Here is a 20,852-nt window from a genome sequence, read left to right as displayed (position 1 = left end):
ATAGTGTAGAACTGGTGGCTTACAAAAGCAAGAGATGCAATCTACAGAAATAGAATAGAATTTATGATCCCCAGCATTATATATACAAGTAGTAGTGGCTATCACTTAGTAAAATATATTTTAAACACTTAGATAATAAGATAGCATAACATGATGCAGATTTGACTAAACATAAACAGGAAACGTTTGTGTATGTGTTTTGAGTAGGCCATGGTGCCTGGAAAGGTACAATCTCTACAGCACAGCCAGCGTGTTTAAAGCATGTCTGGGCTGTGTGATAGATACTTTATTGATCACGTGAGGAAAAGTGCAGCGCAACAGCAGCTTAACACACACAACACAGCCACAGTGTAACAAATGATACAATACAATCAGTACAGTGAGAAGTGCACTACAAAGAGTTACTCACAGTCCAGAACACACGAAGAACAGAACAAAACACAAAAAAGTCGTATTGCACAATATACATTTAAATGTATTGCACAGGTCCCTGGCATATATTGCCAAAAACGGTTTTAAACGGGAAAAAGAAAAAGAACAGATATACCAGTTTACTGTTCAGTCCAGAAACAGGTCACTGTCAATGTTGCCTCTGCCCAGACGCAAGGTGGATGCGTTGTCCAGTCTTATGGCAGAAGGCAAGAATGACCTCCTGTATGTAGCGCTCCCTGTCGCACCGTGGATGAATCAGTCTTTTGTGCGACAGTGATGCGCAATGATAAAATATCCTATTCACAATCACACTCAGCCAGTGGTCTGGCAGCGCAGAGTCTCCCTGGGAGAATTTAAGAGCGCTCTTACTGACGGTCTACTGTGTGCAGATTCGCCAAAGTAGATGGGAACATGCACATTAGCTTTTGTGTTTTCAGCGATGAAACAGGCAAATTATTCTTTTGTCATCGCACACTCTTGAAAGTAGCTGGTTTTACTTGGGAGGTTGGGAGGTTAAAGGTTTTGAGGAAAAACTTTATACCGTCATAGTTTATATACGTGATGATATTATTATACTGTTATTATTGCACTAAATAATAATTGCTTACACTTATATTATTTATTACACTTACACTTATATATAATAATAATAGAGTTACAAACTAGCGAGCCTACAGGTCCTGCCATAAAATACTAAAAAAACAGTCGTGCATTCTTGTACTTATTCATATCAAGACACCTCCTCATTAAAAAAAAAAAAGATATTTTTAAGACTTGGGCATGTAACGCATCAAACCTACAGCGTGCGAAGCTAGGTCTCTCGGAAAAAGTTCCAGGCATGTGAGAAATTGAAATAAAGCTATCTCCCTCTGCCAGATACGTTAGACGTTTGACGTTTTCTTAAAAAAAAAAAGTCCCTAAGTGCTCCCCCGCCGCTCTTTCCCCACCATTTCAGAAATGTCGATGACAAGCCCCGCGTCTCAGACTCCTCCCCTACCCCCCTCCCGGATAATTTCTCAAAGTCTCCCAGTCAGGCCGGCCGCAGGGCTGAGCGGCGAGGCGCGGGCGGCATTGTGGGAAAGCCGGAGCGGGGCGCACATTAGTGGCAGCGGTCGGCGCGCGAAACCCGGACTGAGCTTGTCCTCCGCGGAGCAGAGCGAGACGGGTCTCCATTCCACCAGGCGCTCATGGCACTGTGCAACGGGGACACCAAGGTCAGTACGCCGGCCTGCGAGCCGCAGCGGGCCGGTCGCCGCCGACCCTCGGCGTCCACAAAGATTAAAAGCGTGCTCGCCTTCTCCGGTGAGGCGTGCGGGCAGTCCCCCTGTGGCTGGAAGTGCCTTGTGGTACGGATCAGGATGCTGGGATAGTCCCCGGTCACGGCCTGCCTGCTTCCCAAACTAGTTCAACCCGGGGTGATGGGGAGGGCGCTTTCAGATCGTTGCGGAGGGTCGAAATAGATATATTTTTTCCCCCTCCCCGCGATAGCCAGGCGTGCGCTCAGATCCTTGCGGATAAGGACGGGAACCGGCAGGGAACACGTTTCAGACGCTTTCAGTTATGTCAGACTACAAGTAGTTCTTGCTTGGCTGGTGCATCAGTCGGATGCACACCGCGTGGATTTCCACATCGCTGTCTGAACTCTGAAGGGGGCGATTGCGCCGCATTCACAATAAAGATGTTTTTTAAAAAAAAAAACACCAGGTGAATTCACACACGCTGTCAGATTTCGCTGTCTGTGGACGTGTACGGGGCTTTGTGTTGCTTCCTGCGGCGTGAACTGCCATTTAGTAATTCCGACGCTTTCTTACATAATTTCTGTTCCTTATTTCTGCATAGGCCACTAGTTATCCGTGCTTTCCGACAGGTCCGGGTGTTTTTATTTTTACCTGCACCGGCTACACCGTTCGTGAACTTTCTGCGTCATCAGCAGAATCACATTTGTTCCGAGCCTGGGCTACACTTTGAATTTTTGTAGCTTTTGCACGGGTGGAAATCATCAGGCTCTGCCTGTTTCTCAAAGACGGAAGTGAAATGCTCGCTGCCCACGTGGGAATGAAATGATGCTTTGCCCTTTTTTAACTCTCGCACGTTAGAAACTTTGTTTTTATTGTAATTTATGTTTTTTTTTTACTTCACACCTGGATAGTGCTAGTCTACCGTATTCACATTGAACGTTTTTTTTACTTCTCTGTGATATAATGTTCAGAGATGTTATTGTGGTAAGTGCATTTATTAGAAAAAGAAACAAGTAATAGGTTTATTCCATGCTGAAAAGAGAAGAAAGAAAACACAACGTTTCGGCAGTGGAGCCTTCTTCAGGTGAAGGCTCCACAGCTGAAATGTTGTTTTCTTCTCTTTTCAGCATGGAATAAACCTATTACTTGTTCCTTTGCAGCCACGCATGCTGACTCAGCTGCCCACCTGATCTACCTTTATTAGAAAAAGTTAGCTTTAAAACCAGCTTAGTTATTGTAAAAGTGCTGGTCTGTTCTTTACTGTTAACGGCAATAAAATATTCAGATATATACCTGCTTTTGCACCATTTTAGCTTGAAACTTTTTTTTTGCCTTAAGTTCTAATCAGTTGATCATTCAATCAATAAATCAGTCATTGGGGCCCACAGAAATATCTGTCCGTCATTTACAATTACAAATTGCGTTTAGTAAATGTCGCACTTCTTCAGATCTCTTTTTAGAATCAAATTTGTATTCCCCCCCCCAAAAAAAAGAATAAACGGAGAAAACGACATTCTCCATCAGCCCCGTCTCCCCTCGCAGTTCAGTGGTACCCCTCTGGACAGGGTGCCGCAGTGGCGCTCGAAGTTGTTGCATGGGGGCTCCACAAGATTCACTGTGTCAACAGCAGCACCCCAGAACTCCACGGTCCCAAACTGGCGCCCTGATTCCAAGCAGAGGAGAGCTCTGTGTCACTCGAGACAGACCAGAGTCTACAAGTGCCAGGGGAAGGAGAGTGGAGTCCGCGGACTCTCTCAAAAGTCCTTCCCTCCTTTTTCTAACTGCTTTATCCAGTATGTTAATACAACGCTGCTGTGTACATGATTGTTTTTTTCAGCCACAAGGCCATCTTTGAGGACGTTTCCTGTTTTGTAATGAGGATTTTGTCCACCTGGTGTAATAAGGTCATTTCTTTTAGGTGTTTTTTTTTCTTTTCTCGGAGTGCGTGACGGTTTGTGCTTGTTTTAAACTGCCACGCTGAAACTCGTGGATGGGTTGGAGAAAGGGGGCCGGGACAGGATCTGCAGTGGACTTAGTCTCGTCCTGCGCAGTGTGACATTCCTAGGCAGGACCCCTACGTAGACCTTTGATTAAGTTTAGAGCAAGCCGCAGGCAGTTCCCCTAGATTTCATAGATGAAGCTGAAAGTCACATGAGTTTTTCAGCTAATTAGCGTTCCAAGCTCATTAGCAGTTAGCGTCCCCATTAGCCCGTGTCTCCGGTCTAAAACCCGAAATGGCTCAGGCTGGAACGGGTGGGGATTCTGAGTGCCGTCCTCGGGTTTTGAACGTTTTCTGTGCTGGCGCCCATGCCGGTCCTGTCTGTGTTGCAGCTGGAGATCGCTCGAGAACCCAAGGAGGGGCCGGGCCCCTACGAGGGGGCGGTGGTCATCCTGGACGCTGGGGCCCAGTACGGGAAGGTCATCGACCGGCGCGTGAGAGAGCTGCTCGTCTGCTCCGAGATCCTGCCGCTCGAGACCCCAGCCTTCGCCATCAGGGAACAGGGCTTTCGGTACGAGGGGGAGACCGGGGGGCTTTTTGGGGGTCTGCCTGGTGGGAAGTGCATGTCAGGCTGTGGTGCTGCAAAGCGAGGACCTTTTGCTGTCTTCGTAAAGCAGGACGTTGACATCTAAAGAGGAGCTGCAATGCCGTTTGATTATAGTTTGGGCTTGGAAGGAATCGGCATCGATGAGTGCATTTCAGACCAGCACGGAAGTAAAATGTACACGGTACCTTGTAAAAGCCCCAGTTTACATCTCAAAATAGGCGGAATTCATCGCATTACAGTAGTCATTACGTGGACTAGATAGATAGATACTTTATTGATCCCGTGAGGGAAATTGCAGTGCAACAGCAGCTTAACACACACAACACAGCCACAGTGTAACGAATTATATAATAATAGTACAATACATACAATACAAGAGTTACTCACAGTCCGGACACACGAACAAACTAGAACTAGAAACAAACTAGAAGCAGGACTAGTGAGCAGGAAGGGCCGCATCGGGTCGCAGTGCGTGGAGGCTGGAATGCACGTGTGCGAGACCATGGCGGTTTACAGGACCTTCACAAAGTTCGCGATGTTGTGCTGAATTGGAAATTTGTAAAACAAAAAAATCTATAACGTCAATTAATTTATTTTGTTAGCAAGAATAAATTAAATGGGGAAATGGGGACTGCAGTTCCCCTTTAATTAAAGATGACCATGAAGTTTCAGTTTGGAAGTTACGGTCGCATAGGTTTTAAAAAACTAGATGAGTTACTACAGGGGTAGTAGCACAGGGGTAGAGCTGAATAAATTCCTTTAGTCCTGAAATGACCGTACGTTCTGGCAGGGGAGTGACAAGAGTTCCTCTTGGCCGGATTTTGGCCCATTAAGAGACAGATTGTGGATAAAGCATTTCCTCAGTATGGTGTTTAACTCTATTGGTCACGCATCTCTCTGGGGTGTCACTGGTCTCACATGGTCCTTTGAAGATAATGCAGGGAAATTAAGGTTTGGAATGCTTCATTTAAATGCTCTGGTTTGGTATTTTGTAGTTCACAGAGGTGCAAAATAAATTTGATAAGCTGGTAGCTTTTTTTTTTGCTGTCCAGACAGGAATGGTATATAATTCTTCACCTTATATCTTGTCTTGGATTTTTTTCTCCTTGTTTCACAGTTAACCTTGTTTCTGGACAGCAGCAAGCAGTTTTCAAATTGACGTCAAGATCTAGGTTTTTATCCTCTGCAAACTTTGCCAAACTTATTAAGTATTTTGAAATGCAAATAGTTTTTTTTTTTTAGAATAGTTAATTAAATATCTTAGAATATTTGGCCTGTAGCCTTCTTTAGTGGATGTCAGCGTGTAGCAGTGTGGTTTGTTATTTTGAGCTGCAAGTGTTTTAACAAAAAGTATAAATAAAGCGGAAAACGTATTGTATTCATTTCAACTCCTCATCTCTGTGTTCCAGTGCATTCAAAATAAAAGAAGACTAAAATCTTAATTGTACTGCCAGGGGAGTAGGCCTATATTAGTGAAACACAGGCATATTAGAACCCAAAATGGTAAAGAAGTAGAAAAAATACAAAGATGATTGTATTTAAGTTGATCAAAGTTAGAACGGGTAAAAACGCATTCCTTTTTTTGGTTGTTTACACCTTGTGTCCTTCAAGCCTGGAAAAGAAGTTTTGTCTATGTTCTCTTAGTTCTGCTGACTTTTACAGTACAAAAAGAGTGCACATACTGTAGGAGTCCTGCCTAGTATTCATCCGTAGCACAGTGCTATTACTGCTCCATTGGAGTCCGGATCCTTTCTTAAACCTTGAGACTGGTCAGAGTGGATAAGGTAATGTGCATTGTAAACAAAGAGCTTTTCAAACAGCATGATGTTGCTTTAAGACCAGTGCTGCTTGCGTGATTCCTAGTGAACACAATAGGACAACTGAGGGCAGAAGTGGACACTAGGTCGAAGTGCATTTAAAACGGACAATGAGACACAGAAGTGTTGTGGGAGTACAGAACAAGCTACACAGCCATGGCTTTGAAGCTGATGCCCTGATTTCTTTTGAGAAACATCTGGATTAGGGCCTTAGTGGGCCAGACGGCCTCCTCTCGTTTGGATCCTTTCTAATGTTCTTAATCAAGGCAGGAAACCCCCCTGCTCAGCTCCGGACCTTGAGCCCCCGCTCCCCCTCCCCCAGCTCCGTCCTGGAATCAGATCTGCCCCGTTGTTGTTTCTGTCAAGGCCACACGAGCTGAAAGCTGATCATCTCACAATATAAACAGAAGGCAGTGGTTTGTATCTCTTTCTCCTCGTTGGGGTCCTTATGGTAAGTCAGGTAATTGACCTTTAAACTCAACTGTATGAAAATCGCAAGGAAATGTCCCCCTTTTTAGGAGGCCGAAAATGTTGAAAACTGAGCATTTCTCTTCAGCTCGGACCCCGGGGGAGGTTATCCGAGGGTCGAGGGTTGCTCTTGAAGTTTGGCGCGATGTTCCCGCTGTGTGCAGTGTCAGGTTCACTGGTGCGCACAAGGGGCAGCTCAGCAGGGTTCAGTTCTGGCTGGGGGTGCCTGCTCTGCTGTGTGGAGTTTGTTCTGCCTCTGACAATGTATGTGTTTTCCCGGGTTTTGTGGTTTCCTCCCACAGACCTGCTGGCTGGGTTAAATGGGGTCTCTAAACTGTCCTTGTGTGTGTGCCTTTGATAGACTGGCATCCTGGCCCAGGGTGTATTCTTGCTGCTGTGCCCTGTAATTCTATAAGTTTTATACAAAGGCCCTCCAGTTCTTCTGCTTTCTCCCCCCCCCCCCCCCCCCAAACATTTCGTCAACCATATCACTGAGTACCTTGATTTCGAAGATCCGTAATAATAGGAATGGAAATGAGACGATGACTTTCCCTTTGCTCACGTTTGCTTGTGGTCTTTGCAGCGCCATTATAATATCAGGAGGACCAAACTCCGTTTATGCTGAAGACGCACCTTGGTTTGATCCTGCCATTTTTACCATTGGGAAGCCAATTTTGGGAATTTGTTATGGGATGCAGGTAAGTCATGAATCCTGTAAAGCCTTTTCTTATCATTTGCCATGGATGCACTTTGCCTGTGGGCTTGTTGTTTTTCTTTTTATAGTGTAAAAAGAAAATTACATTTATAGTGAATGTCATGTGGATAACTCATTTCCATGGTTGCCCATGTTTTTTCATGCTTTGTTGTCATCCCTTTAAAGATCTTATTGTATTTCCGCAGATGATGAACAAAGTCTTTGGAGGCACTGTTCACAGGAAAAGCGTTCGAGAAGATGGAGTCTTCAGTATCAGTGTGGATAACTCCTGTTCCCTTTTTAGGTGTGTTGGAATCGGACACAATAATTCATCCCACCATTTCTATCTCTAAACAGCTCCATGTTTACACTCCCTCCTGTAGGCTTTTCAATTGAGGCTGGTCCTCTGCACACTGTATCCAGGACTAAATCAGGGACCTTTCTGTCACTGCTCCAGTGTTATAGAACGCTCCTTCCCCAGACTCTACGAGAGACAAATTCTTTGACTCTCTTCAAATCCAAACACAAAAACTCACCATGTTACCACAGCCTATATTTGATCTCCCTACATTCTGGCTGTATAAGCATGTATGCACTTGTTTTTTTTTCCTTGTCTTTATCACTATGTACAGCATGGAGCTATTTTTTTTAGCAGGGTACTACATGATGCAGACAACACCACTGTGCTTACAGTTGGCAACGTAAATATATGACATTCGGCAGAGTTTAGTAGTTTTAGAGTACAAATTGCATTCAGTTAATCAAAGTGCCACTAGCTAGCTTGTCTTGCTACTGCATAAATGATTAGAAAGTGGCTGGCAAGTACATAACTCGTTTCTAGCCAAGTCATTTTGCATGGAATTCTTTTTCTGGATGGTCCTGTAACAGCTGATTTCTGAGCAACATCCGGGATGATATTGTACCTATGCCTGTGTCCAACATAGCCTCGGGTTACTGCTAGTTTGGCTTCCTGTAAAGGTTCCAGGGAGCTTTGGTGTAGCAGTGCTTCACTGTGTGCCCTTTCTGTATGTGTCCGTCTTCAGAGGCCTTCAGAAGGAGGAGCTGGTGTTACTGACCCACGGAGACAGTGTGGACAAGGTAGCTGATGGATTCAAGGTGGTGGCGCAGTCTGGAAACATTATAGCAGGTAAAGGCTCTAGGCCTCTCTGTAGTACTGTCCGGTTGGTCAGGCATGATTCACCTGCTGGAATAACACTGTGTAGTGAGAGGTGCTTGAATAAAAACAAAATTGCCAAGCTTTCATACAATCTAGATGTGGGTTTCCTTTTTTGGCCACTAAATACCTGTGTTTCATTGCACAAAAACCCTGTCTCAGTTACAGGGTGTATATGACTGAGCAAAGAAATGAGAGCTAAGATTTTACACCCTTCCACAGAATAGGGATAGCTGACCAAGTTGAAACATGGAAATGTTTGACGATGTCCCGATGTTTTGCGATTGTGACACGCGTTCTGGCTTTCAGGAATCGCTAATGAGCAGAAGAAGCTTTATGGCACTCAGTTTCATCCGGAAGTAGATCTCACGGAACACGGCATGGAAATGCTGAAGAACTTCCTGTTTGACATCGCTGGCTGCAGCAACAACTTCACAGTGCAGAACAGAGAAGAGGCCTGCATACGAGAGATCAGGGAGAAAGTGAACATGTCAAAAGTTCTGGTAGGAATCACAGGAACAGCCTTAAAACGTTAACTGGAAGTTATTTGGATATTGTGTTACAAAGTGGTTAAATCTCAGTAGCATGAAACAACAAGCAGTGGGCAGTACAACACTTAACGTTTGTTACTTTTAAAAAATTGGCCTTGTATAATAACTCCTTGAACGTTGTCATTGCCACTGCAAATTCATGGCATTAATCTTGCTTCCCTGGATAAAGAAAAAGAAGCAGAAGGGGAATGAATTAAATAAAATACAGTTCTATGTTAAATGTGAATTATAATAAAAATAAAGTTTAAATATACACAATGAAGGGAGCAGTTTCAGTCCAGTTTTTCCTTAAATTAAGATGATTGAAAGCAGCCCTTGATTCCCCCTTACTGAAGGATCAAAGCTGTGTTAATTCAATATTCTGTTTTAAATATTCGAAAGAGCAACTATACCATTGCTTTAAGTTCCATTCCTATGGTTGGTTTTTAATCTGAAGTGATCCAGTAGAGTTAAGTATAATTCACAAACAAGGGGGTGATAGAAAGTCATAGTCACGATGCAGGTAACATGATGCAAACAGAACATATAAAATAAAGAACGGCATATGTAAAATTGAATAATATGCATTTTCTCCTGGTGCAAACTATGACATAGTGCCATTTTTAACTGCATGTTATTTTCCTTGCTTCCTTGAAATCGGCTTGATCTCAGGAGACTGAGATTCATTAGAAATCCTGTTCTTGTAAAATGCTCTGCAGGGGTCTGAGATATCTCTCTGTTCACCAGCCTCTGGTGCAATAACTAATTTGTCTTAAAGAGCTTAATATCTTTTCCAATCAACAGTATTTGTTAAAAACCTATACAGTATATGCACACACGCATCGCAGACAAATGAGAATATACAGAATATGTGAAAGTGTGCAATTGGAAAAGGTTGCTTGCAGTTCTTTAGTTTAAAAAAAGGTAATCCTTTTAAACTCCTGCAATCCTTTGTTTTTAATGAGCATCAGGTAACGCGTGTGCTGTAATGTTTTTTCTCCCTTCGAGGAGCTCCGCGTGTTAAAAGTGGGGGGTTTAATGAAAGGTGTCGGGCACTTGCCTTGTGTCTCCAGGTGTTGCTGAGTGGGGGTGTGGACTCCACTGTGTGCACAGCCCTGTTGAACAAGGCCTTGAATCAGGAGCAGGTTATAGCGGTGCACATAGACAATGGCTTCATGAGGAAGAGGGAGAGCCAGACAGTGGAAGAGGCTTTAAAGAAGCTTGGTATCAATGTTAAAGGTAACCGAGGGCTCTTGTATGACTCCGGTAAGACTATCGCACTCTGTGTAGCGTGTTCTTCTGACTGCTGTTTCTTTCCTTCTCTGCTTCCTTGTATAGTGGTAAATGCAGCTCATACGTTCTACAACGGGACCACAACACTGCCAATTTCAGAAGAAGACCGAACCCCCAGAAAGCGAATCAGTAAGACCTTAAATATGACCACGAACCCGGAAGAGAAGAGGAAAATAATAGGCGACACCTTTGTCAAGGTTCATATGCATTGTGTTTCCTTGATTTGGAGAAGCTCGTAAGAACAAGGGCTGATGGAGCAGGCACAAACAGCATGTGTTTGGTCATTCGGCCTCTTGTACTGTGCAGTGGTTGATATGTTTAATATTCAGAACGCCGACAGTCACACTGTAAGGGTAGAAGTGTTGTGAATATACCGCAGAATTCCACTTTATTCAAGAAATCCAAATATAAATTAAAGTTATCTTAAATTGACTAGTAAATCAGTGTGACTGAAACTTCTTTGTTTGCATGCAAACACAGAATCTAGTTATTCACATTTTGCCCAATAACCAAATGCCACCCATGTCCATAAGTCTCAGCTGTGCAATATTGTCCAGTACGAAGTGCAGAGAGAATCACTTGCTAGTTTGGCTTTGTTCTCTTTCCTACAAAAGTCTTTCATCGAGAAGTGTGGATTTGCAACAGGATGTAGCACCCTGTGAAATCCCATAGAAAACGTTTTTGTTGAACTTTTTTTGAAGGTTAATTTTTTCTTGTCCTGACCATTCATTTTAATAAAACTTACCAGCAGTTGCTTTGAATATAATCTAAGCAGAGGAGGGCATCTTATGTTTCAAAGGAGGAAATGGTAAGCCTGGGAGGTCCATCAATGTTACGATTGAGAGGAGGGTTGAGGTTTTTTGTTGTTTCACTCTTGGAGTCGTCCTGAGTCTCTTTCAATTTTGTTTTTCCAGGTTGCGAATGAAGTTATTGGGGAGATGAATCTGAAACCAGAGGAAGTATACCTTGCTCAGGGCACGTTGCGACCTGATTTAATTGAAAGTGCGTCGATCATTGCTAGCGGAAAAGCCGAAGTCATCAAGACGCATCACAATGACACGGAGCTTATTAGGAAGCTAAGAGATGAGGTAACGCTTAGAAAGTGCCTTCCCGCCTTGTGTCTCTGTTCTAACACACACAGAAGCATGTTATCCAGAGAGAAGAAACAGCATTCTAACCTCATCCACATGCCAGTTAGTCACTTGAAAGAATGCCATGTAAAAACATTCCTTAACAAATGTTTGTCAGGTTTTCTTTTTACATATCAGCCCTTTTTGTATATCTTGTGTGAGTGTTTGAATGATCATTCTTCTAAGTTTTTGTATATATTTGTGATAATATCCAAACTGAAGCCAGAGGCCAAGCTCCTCTCCTTATATCTGGAGAATCAAGTCAGCGAAGGAATATGTGAATCGTGTGTAAAAGGCTCCCTTTCTTTCCTGCCGTTCTTGCTGTTTTCACTCCTTTCCGTATTTCTTTCTTTTATCCCGCGTGTGTGTGAAGTGAAAAGGCAGACTTCCTTGCCCCTGTGTTCACTTCGATACGGGAAACTGGTTTTGATGCAAGAGGTCTAATTGATGTTGTCCTGTCTTACCAGGGAAAGGTAATCGAACCGCTGAAGGACTTCCATAAGGATGAGGTGAGAGCCCTGGGCCGAGAGCTGGGGCTGCCTGAAGATATTGTTTCAAGACATCCGTTCCCAGGTAGTGATCCGTCCCCACCAGCATCTGCGCTGTTTCCTCATTGCCTACGTGTCTGCACGAGAGAGCCACACGTTCATGTGACGAAGGGCCACTTCTCTTTTCCTCTAGGTCCAGGACTGGCCATTAGAGTGATATGCGCCGATGAACCTTATATTTGCAAAGACTTTGCGGAGACGAACAACATCTTGAAAATAGTAGCCGACTTTTCAGCCAGTGTTAAAAAGGTAAGTGGGCGTTGCTGCTACGCCGCTGGCTGTCTGGTCTCTTGCAAAGTGGGCTGTTGCTCTGTGTTTGTTTTGGTGTGTTTGTCTTTGGCGACCACAGGCTGAAGGAAGTCTGGGGAGACCTGGGTGTTCCACTACTGTGGGAGGAAATAGCTGAAAAATGTTCACAGTCGGTGTGAATTGTGCATCCCTACAGTGATGATATATTCCTTTAAAACCTATTTGGGCTAGTCAGGCCCTGGGAGAAATAGCAAAGATTCCTCCAAGAGAACTGACACTTTTAAGTTTTTTTTTGTCAGATTTGAGCAAGGAGATGTTTGAGGTTCAGGAAGTTTTGTAAACTCTGTATTCCCAAACAATTCCCCTATCTATTCTAATTCCCCTTCCAAATGTTTCAAGTCACTTTATTTTTAAATAGCATTTACCCCAAATAGAAGTGCTCCTGGCTCTTTGGTTTCTACATTCTTGTGCTTTCTCCCTGGGGATATACTGTGCCTAGCCCCATAACAATGTTTAGACGTTTTAATTGTTTAAGGCTTTCTTACATCTTGTACTTGCAGAATTAGTGCATTAGTGTCTTTCTCTATTTCTTGTCATAACATGTACAATGCTTTTTGAGGTTAATTCAAGTTTACATCTCCAGCATCCTTTTGTAAATGACAGAGAACTCTCTCTAGGCCCAGATAATCTTGTCTGCAGAAGCTCAGTGGGACTGAGGGGAGTGAAACATGGACGTGTGGGTTTTTTTCTCATTTTTTCCTCATTAAATTTGGATCTTTGCAGCCACACACCCTGTTACAAAGAGTAAAATCTTGTGTGTCCGAAGACGAGCAGGAGCGATTAATGCAGATTACTAGCCTACATTCACTGAATGCCTTCCTATTGCCAATCAAAACTGTGGGAGTCCAGGTGAGTAATGTGTTTTTTCTTCTTTCTCATTATTTTTTACAGACCGTTTTCCATGAGTGTATAGGTTTGTCATCAGCCTGCCAGTAGTAATTAAGTACAATTTAATAGTTTTGATTTGCCGTAATGACTTGGTGTCGGGTAGAAAGAAAAAATATGTAAAGGGCTTGAAATCTTTATCTTATGGTTCCCTCATTCAGTTTGGTAACTAAAATACAGAAAAATTTGATAATTATTTTATCTCCCTTTAATTCATGTCTTCGTCTGTCATGTCAGAGGGCTTTTTCTCCTTTACTTGTAATTGGAACTTGGGTAGCATGCAATACTATATCACTGGTTCCCAAACCCTGCTTGGCTTGCATTTAATTCTCCCAATAACCTCATTTACCTTCCAGTGTGTCTTCACTGATATTTAGAAAAAACATGTGAAGAACTTACACTTTCTGAAACCCAAAACCCATCCATTTCAATGATTTACAAAACGTGTGTATGCTACCCGAAAGTAAAGACCAGAAACATCAAGTCTAAATTGTGACTGCTAACACTTTAGTAGGATTAAAAATCCCAAAATAACAGACGGAAATGGTAACCTTGTGGTGTTAAGCTTGGGTTTAATGAGTCCATGGCTTTCTCAACAAGAAAACAAACTGTGAGGCAACAGTTTCCAGATGATTCTGGCAGGCAGTGCATGAGGCTGCTTGTCATTGTGGTCTTTTCATTGGTCAGCGTCAGACAGGTCATCTGGTTTATCCCAGGTTTATTGCAACAAAGAAACCTTTGACCTCAGCAGTCTAGTCTGTGGCTGAGATGCAGTCAGTGGTGAGCTGTTTGTAAACAACTTGGCAAACATTTTAATACAAACTGTTTTGAGTTCCAGTTAAGACTTTTCATTATAGTTGAGCTCCAGATTGGCATAATCTTACACCTTCCATAACACAAAGCTTTATAGTCCTTTGTCTCCAAGATTTTTAGTAAATCATCCACAATATTCCTGTGAATGATATTTGATATAATATGGGCAAGATGTTTTAATCTTGCCCTTTTAATCCAGTTGTTGCACTGTCTGCATGTTCCTCCAATTAATCAGGTGCAAACCCCTACAGAATGTGACGTCATCTGGTACCGAAGTGTCTGAGAGTGAACAGAATCCTGTAGAACGCAAGAAGGGTTACAAGCAAAGAAGCCATTCAAAATGTGCTCATTTTTTAAAAGCGAACTTGTCTGGGAATCTCATCCAGCTGGTTCTTGAAAGGAGCCAGGGTCCTGACATCAACAACATGGCTCGGTAGCTTCTTCCTGTCTCCCACAGCCCTGCGTTTAAAGAAGTTCTATTCTCCTATTCTCGGTTTTAAATGCACTTCCATTTAGCGTCCACTTGTATTCTCTGGTCTGTGTTTGCCTGTTGGTTGTGGTTCATTTTCTCAGAAACAGAAGATTCTGATTCTGAATGCATTCCGTTCAGCTCACTTTTCCAGGGCCTTTTAGAATTTTGAGAGTTGAATTGGGTCCCCTCAGAGCACTGTCTCTCCAAAACTAAAAAGATTTAGTTCTTTCACAAAGTTGTCCAGACCTGCAACTTTTTCCTCCTTGTTCCCCCTGGGTGGGCTGAGGAACGCTGAATGAAAAGCTCCCCGCCACAGCTATGCTGCCTTTCCCTCCATCTTCCTGAAAACTAATGTGGCACTAAAATTAACTGCGAGTCAGACTGCTGGGCATTGGAGGCGGAATTATTCTTGGAAGTCAGAAATGAGAACAGACTGTGTAACCAGCTTCAGCTGTGAACATGCTCGGTTATGTTCCAAAAGTGTTGTTTTAAAATGGAGAAGAAATTTATATTTCCAAAAGATGTAGCTTATTAAGTTCATTAATTAGCATTTGTTTGTAATTGCCCACAAGGAAAACAAAATTCCTATGGCATAGCTGTTTGCTCACTTGCAGGGAATCTCAGATTTACTGATATAGAATGCACTGACAGAAATGCAGTGAGTGTCACACACACATGCAGGGTTTACTCTAAGTAACAAGCTGAAAGCATCTTCTACCTGATATCGACTTGTGCTTGGGGACTTGCAGCTCGTTGTAAAAGCTGAAATTAAAGTGCTGTGTCGTGGAAGTCTTGTTTCCCTTCCCCCAAACACATCATCATTTCTGTAATTGACATGAGAACATAAGAGAGGTTATGAATGAGAGGAGCATTTGGCTCATCAAGCCCATTTGATTGCTAGTAGCAAAGTGATCCAAGGATGTCATCCAGCCACTTCTTGAAAGAAGCTTAATGATTTCATGGCTGGGTAGTATGTTCCATATTCCCCAAATTCGTTGTGTAAAAGAAATGTCAACTGACCTGACAGGAAGGGGCTTCAGATTTCGTAATGAGACTGAGGAGTGGGGCAATGTAGTGAAGTGTATCTGCGAATCGTTTTCGAAAGTTGCAGGTCAGGGCTGATTAATGTCACATGTTTAGTGCACCTTGGGTTGTTGCTTCTGAAGAATCGATACCTTTTTTTTTTCCCTGAGAAATCTTTAGCAGAAAATCCTTTTCGAAAACAGGCCAGGGTTATTGCAGTACTAATAAAATGACCTTTTAGGTCTTAAAAAAACAAAATCTGACTTTGTAAAATGTCAGGATAATTTCACAGTTGTGGTTTTTCAGGAGAGGAATGGAACGGGGGTGGCCTGCTTCCTGTGCCAGGTATTGGCAGGACTGGAGAGGAAAACATGCCGGGGCATTAGTGAGGCAAGGGAAACACCCTGTGGCTGCCCAGCCTTCAGTTTTTCTTCCCGCTGAAACATGGTCCTTCCTTAGGCCTCAGTAAGCAAGTCCTTTTTCATTTCTTGTCCAGGGGGATTGCAGATCGTACAGCTATGTGTGTGGAGTTTCCAGTAAAGATGCCCCTCACTGGGAATCTCTCATATTTTTAGCCAGACTCATCCCACGCATGTGTCACTCAATCAACAGGTACGGTTCGTCCTCTGCCAGCTGGGAGATGAGTTGTTCCTCTGTGCTTTGCTTAGCTTGGTGTGAAATACGTTGCATTTGAATTCTGAAGTCTGATGGTTAAGTTAACTTACTTATTTCATTATACTAGCTGCCTGTGCTAAGTGGTAAACGTTTGCCAGCACAACGTAAGGAAGAATGCTAGTACTATGGAAAATAAATAGGTCTGCAGAGATGTAAAGGTGCTTCAGTCGTTTCCCTGTGCTACATGTTCTCTACATTGACAGGCTTTTCAGGCTTTGTGAAGTTTTGGTCTGCAAATAGTTGTCCTAGTTTTAAAAAAAGCTGTTATTTTTTTTCTTCCCTTGCAGAGTCGTGTATGTGTTTGGACCACAAGTCAAAGAGCCTCCTACAGACATCACCCCCACCTTCTTAACGACGGGGGTCCTGAGCACGCTCAGACAAGCTGATTTTGTCGCCCACACTCTCCTTAGGGAGTCAGGTGAGATCTGGCGCCCACTGCTCTCGGAGGCCCTCATGGTGCAAATAAAGGATTTTACTCGCCCTGCGTGAAACTTTAAAACTCGTCAGCCCTCAGTGGTATGCATTGTTTCCTTAATGGTATGCAGTTCATTATGATCTTTGTATGTTGTTGGGGGAGGGAAAGGTTTATATAAAGTAGCATGTAATTCTGCGAGGGTGAAACACCAAGATGAGGGCGCAAACAGAAACTAGATGGAAGTGCATTTAAATAGGAGAGAACAGGAGGCATTTTTTTCCCCAGAGGGCTGTTGGAACAAGCTACCCAGCCGTGTTGTTGAAGCCGATACCCTAGCTTCTTTCAAGAAACAGCTGGCTGAGACTCTGGGATCGATTAGCTACCGACTACCAGACAACCAGGTCCTCCTCCTCTCGTTTGTAACCTTTGGAAGGTTCCTCACAATAACTGCCTCCGTAGGCTTCTCGGGGAAAATCAGCCAGATGCCCGTTATCCTGACCCCTCTGCACTTCGATCGGGACCCGCTCCAGAAGCAGCCCTCGTGTCGCAGGTCCGTCGTCATCCGCTCCTTCATCACTAGTGACTTCATGACCGGCATCCCTGCCACGCCGGGCAACCACATCCCCGAGGAGGTAAGGGCTCGGGGGTCCCCGCACTTCCTGGGGGTCTGCGGGCTGGACCGCGGTGTGTTTGTCTTCCAGCCTTTGTCGGGGTCAAATTGACCTACCCTGCCTCCTGCCTGGGAAGAAGCCCTGGACCTGCTGTGTCGGCTTGGCTCGCTTGCCAGTCCTCGGCCCTCCCAGCTGGCCTAGGCTTTCCCAAAGTGCCGGCGCACCCCCTGCCAAGCACATTTGAGCCACGGAGCATCACTAATCTCTTGGAGGCCCCCCCCAAGATGTGCAACTGACAATGAATTTCTCAAGACTGACGTTGTTTGTCTCTCCCTGCTTTCCTCTTCCCTTACCAGGTGGTCCTGAAGATGGTGAACGAAATCAAGAAGATTCCCGGGATCTCCAGAGTGATGTACGACCTGACCTCCAAGCCCCCAGGGACCACGGAGTGGGAGTAAGGCTGTGGTCCGGTGGTGGCCGGTGCCTTCAGGCTACCCTCTGAAGAACATTCCCAGTGTTGACAGGCAGTACTGTGACAAGCGGGCACTGATGGCTGCTGCATCACACCAGGTCTTTCTCCCCTTTCCCTCCCCTCGCCCCTCCCCTCTCTGTGGCCTCGATCTTGAAATCTCCCCACGTCTGCAGAGGATCACAGTCGTTGGTGCTTGAGCATCCCTACGGGTAACGCAAGGCGCAGCATCAGAGAGCAGCAAAGCAAAAGGGGGTCTGAGTGTCTCTTTGGCCTTTGTAGTCACTTCTGTTGCTTTTCCCCCTCCCCCATGTTTATCATTTGTTCTTGACTGTCCGTTTGCTTGCACAGTGCTAGTTACCACCACTATATCAAGGAAGCGTTAGGGATGTGACCAATTTATTTTTAACCATTTAATGTATGTCTTGCCAAAACATTAGAAACTAGTGCAATTGTCCTGGTTCTGTTTTTTTGTTGTTGTTTTCAAGGAGTCCGTCGTATTTATACGGGGCTTAGAGCAGTTGAAAGAAATCTCATTGGGTTTTGTTTTTGTTTTTTTAAATGAGGGGCATCCTGAGACAGGATGTTAGTGCCTGTTCCCTTGAGGGAAGATCGCAGCCGGACTCGCAGTCCGCCGCGTGCACTGCCTTGTAAGTGCTTTTGAAATAAATGAAAAAAAAATGGGGAAAAGAGGGGGTAACAGTCAGTGCAGTTTCTGTCCTTATAGAGATGTACATCTTCAAAATGATGCAGGAAAGTTTCAGCATTGTATACAGAGTAACTTTGCAAACTGTGTTGTTCTGTTCTGCCAATTTCTTGGGGGCTTTGGAGTGGAGTCGCAGGATATTGTCAAGATATGCTGTGTCCTTGTGGATTTGACGGTGGGAGGCAGAAATAGTTCTGAGTTTTGTTTCAAGATGTTATTCTGTCTGTGCAGTAGCCTGCTAGTTATAATTTTGTGCTGCTCCAGAAGTATATTGCGTCACCTGCTCCTTTTAAGGTATTTTTTTGTTGCAGTTGCTCTGCATTGAGTAAAAATCTCATTTCAGCTGGTTGAAAGTGAGGTTGAAAGACTGTTTGCCAGGGATATTCCGTTAATCAGGCCTTTGCAGGCTACTATTCTGGCTCAAAATGTGCAAGGCAGACGATTTTATTGTAATCTCAGAGCTATTTATTTCTTTTTTCTTTTGGTTCAACTGTTCTTCTGATATTGGCAAAACTGAACAATGCAAGATCAGATTCTTCTGTGTCTTAAATGCAAAATGTTCATACAGTTCTGTCGTTCACTTTTTTTTAATGTATATTTTACATAACATCCTCTTAGGAAACAACAGCTTGTAACTAATGGATGTTTATTTTGGTAGTTGGGTTTAATTGCAATATGAAACCAATTTTGAGCTTAATTTATGCAATCCCATGTATGACAGACTCTCTAATGTTTTTTAAAGAAACATTTGCTTTTTCCTTAGTAATGTGCCTCAAAAAGAAAAGGTCCACTGCATGCAGTTTCAACATCAAAATTTGTATAATGAGAAATAAGCTTTAATAAATAAGTCCATGTTAAGCCTTGAGTGGTTTTGTTTTTCTTTCCAGTTTCCTGGGGAATCGATTAAAAACACTGTTCATAAGCATACAGTGGATATAAAAAGTCTACACACCCTTATTGAAATTGCAGGTTTTTGTGATGTAAGTCAGAAAAACAAGATAAAATCATGTTGGACATTTTTGCATCTTTAATGTGACCTTGCAACCAACAAAAGGGAAGAGAAAAACAAATAGATAATTATTAGGAAAAATAATTGAAATACAAAAACCTACAACACCCTGGTCGCATAAGTGTGCACACCCTTTTATAACAGGGGCTGTAGCTGTGTTAAGAGTAAACCAATCACGTTCAAAATCATGTCCGAAGGTAAGTAGCATACACCTGCCATCAATGAAAGTGATCCTGATTAACCCCAAATAAAAATCAGCTGTTCCTGTAGGATTTCCTTGGAATGTTCGTGTTTGCATCCTACTGGGATAGCCATGGTCCGCAAGGAGCTGCCAAAACATCTACGGGGTCTTATTGTGCAAAGGTACCAATCAGGAGAGGGGTGTAAAAGAATATCAAAGGCATTGGATGTCTTATGGTCTGGTGAGACAAAGGTTGAACATTTTGGCCTTAATTCTTAAAGATGTGTTTTCCGTAAAGACAACACAGCTCATCATTCAAAGAACACCATACCTACGGTAAAGCACGTTGGTGGCAGCATAATGCTTTGGGGCTGCTTCTCTTCAGCTGGGACCGGGGCTCTAGTCAAGACAGATGGGATAACGACTAGCTCCAAATATCAAGATATTTGTGACACAAAACCTGCTGGCCTCTGTTGGAAAGCTGTAGATGATGAGTAATTTCACCTTCCCCCATGATAACGACCCAAAGCACACATCCAAGTCAACCAAGGAATGGCTTCAGAAAAGGAAGATCAAAGTCTTGGAATGGCCCAGTCAGAGCCCAGACCTCAATCCCATAGAAAACCTGTGGAATGACCAAGGGAGGGCTGTGCACAGGAGACCCCCTGGCAATATGAAGGAGCTTGAACTTTTTTGCAAGCAGGAGTGGGATAAAAATGCAAAGTCCTGGTGTGAAAAGTTGATAGAAACTTATTCACAAAGACTTACTGCTGTAATAAATACAAAAGGTGTTACCACAAAGTATTAGTTGGGGGTGTGTGCACACTTATGCAACCAGGGTATTGTAGGTTTTTTAATTTCAATTATTTTTCCTAATAATTATCTATTTGTTTTTGTCTTCAGTTTTTTTGGTTCCAAGGTCACATTGAAAATAGAAAAATATCTGACACGATTTATCTTGATTTCTGGCTTTACATTACAAAAACCTGCAATTTCAATAAAGCTGTGTAGACTTTTTATATCCACTGTACCTGTATTCCTAATTTATTTAATATTCATTTTCAGAGTAAAATATAATTGCTAAATCATTTTTTTCTTGTTCTTATATTGGCTTATATCCTTTGTCATTCCAAATATATATCACTATATATACAGTATACATACTTGTGACATCACAAAATGAATGGACAAGTGTTATGTTCATAGGTTTATAGACCTTATGTATTCTGTTTAAAATACTGCAGGCGGATACCAGTTAATACGTTCATAATCCCTGTCAAAAAAACAGCAGTCACATTTAGCTAATATTATTTCACTGCTGTTACATTCTCCTCAGGGGGAAAAAACAAGCTCTGCAATGTACAAAATATAACTTGAAAACCATTAGCTGTATTTTTCTCCTCAGTATTCTTAA

General features: G+C 43.1%; 1 protein-coding gene across 1 annotated transcript; it reads left to right on the top strand.

The window, feature by feature from the left end:
- Positions 1 to 1,416: 1,416 nt before the first annotated feature.
- On the top strand, positions 1,417 to 19,106 carry gmps (guanosine monophosphate synthase). The gene is made up of 16 exons (XM_088618976.1): positions 1,417 to 1,646; positions 4,002 to 4,180; positions 7,085 to 7,199; positions 7,402 to 7,499; positions 8,239 to 8,342; positions 8,679 to 8,872; positions 9,973 to 10,138; positions 10,238 to 10,389; positions 11,107 to 11,280; positions 11,790 to 11,895; positions 12,004 to 12,119; positions 12,903 to 13,028; positions 15,869 to 15,984; positions 16,335 to 16,465; positions 16,922 to 17,094; positions 17,430 to 19,106. The coding sequence occupies exons 1-16, from the start codon at positions 1,620 to 1,622 to the stop codon at positions 17,529 to 17,531; spliced, it is 2,079 nt and encodes a 692-aa protein (XP_088475102.1). The 5' UTR covers positions 1,417 to 1,619; the 3' UTR covers positions 17,532 to 19,106.
- Positions 19,107 to 20,852: the final 1,746 nt, after the last annotated feature.

Source organism: Lepisosteus platostomus, chromosome 2, assembly GCF_059453375.1.
Source record: "Lepisosteus platostomus isolate fLepPlt1 chromosome 2, fLepPlt1.hap1, whole genome shotgun sequence".
Lineage (NCBI taxonomy): Eukaryota > Metazoa > Chordata > Actinopteri > Semionotiformes > Lepisosteidae > Lepisosteus > Lepisosteus platostomus.
Note: the sequence above shows the minus strand (reverse complement) of the source record. Positions and strands in the feature narration are given on the sequence as shown.

What these genes read in the sequence shown, in the direction of transcription:
- gmps (XM_088618976.1), top strand. Translation starts at nt 1,620, where the DNA reads ATGGCACTGTGCAACGGGGACACCAAG. An exon ending in GAATTTGTTATGGGATGCAG is followed by an intron (nt 7,200 to 7,401) that starts GTAAGTCATGAA and finishes GTATTTCCGCAG; the next exon opens with ATGATGAACAAAGTCTTTGG. An exon ending in TCAAAACTGTGGGAGTCCAG is followed by an intron (nt 13,029 to 15,868) that starts GTGAGTAATGTG and finishes TTTCTTGTCCAG; the next exon opens with GGGGATTGCAGATCGTACAG.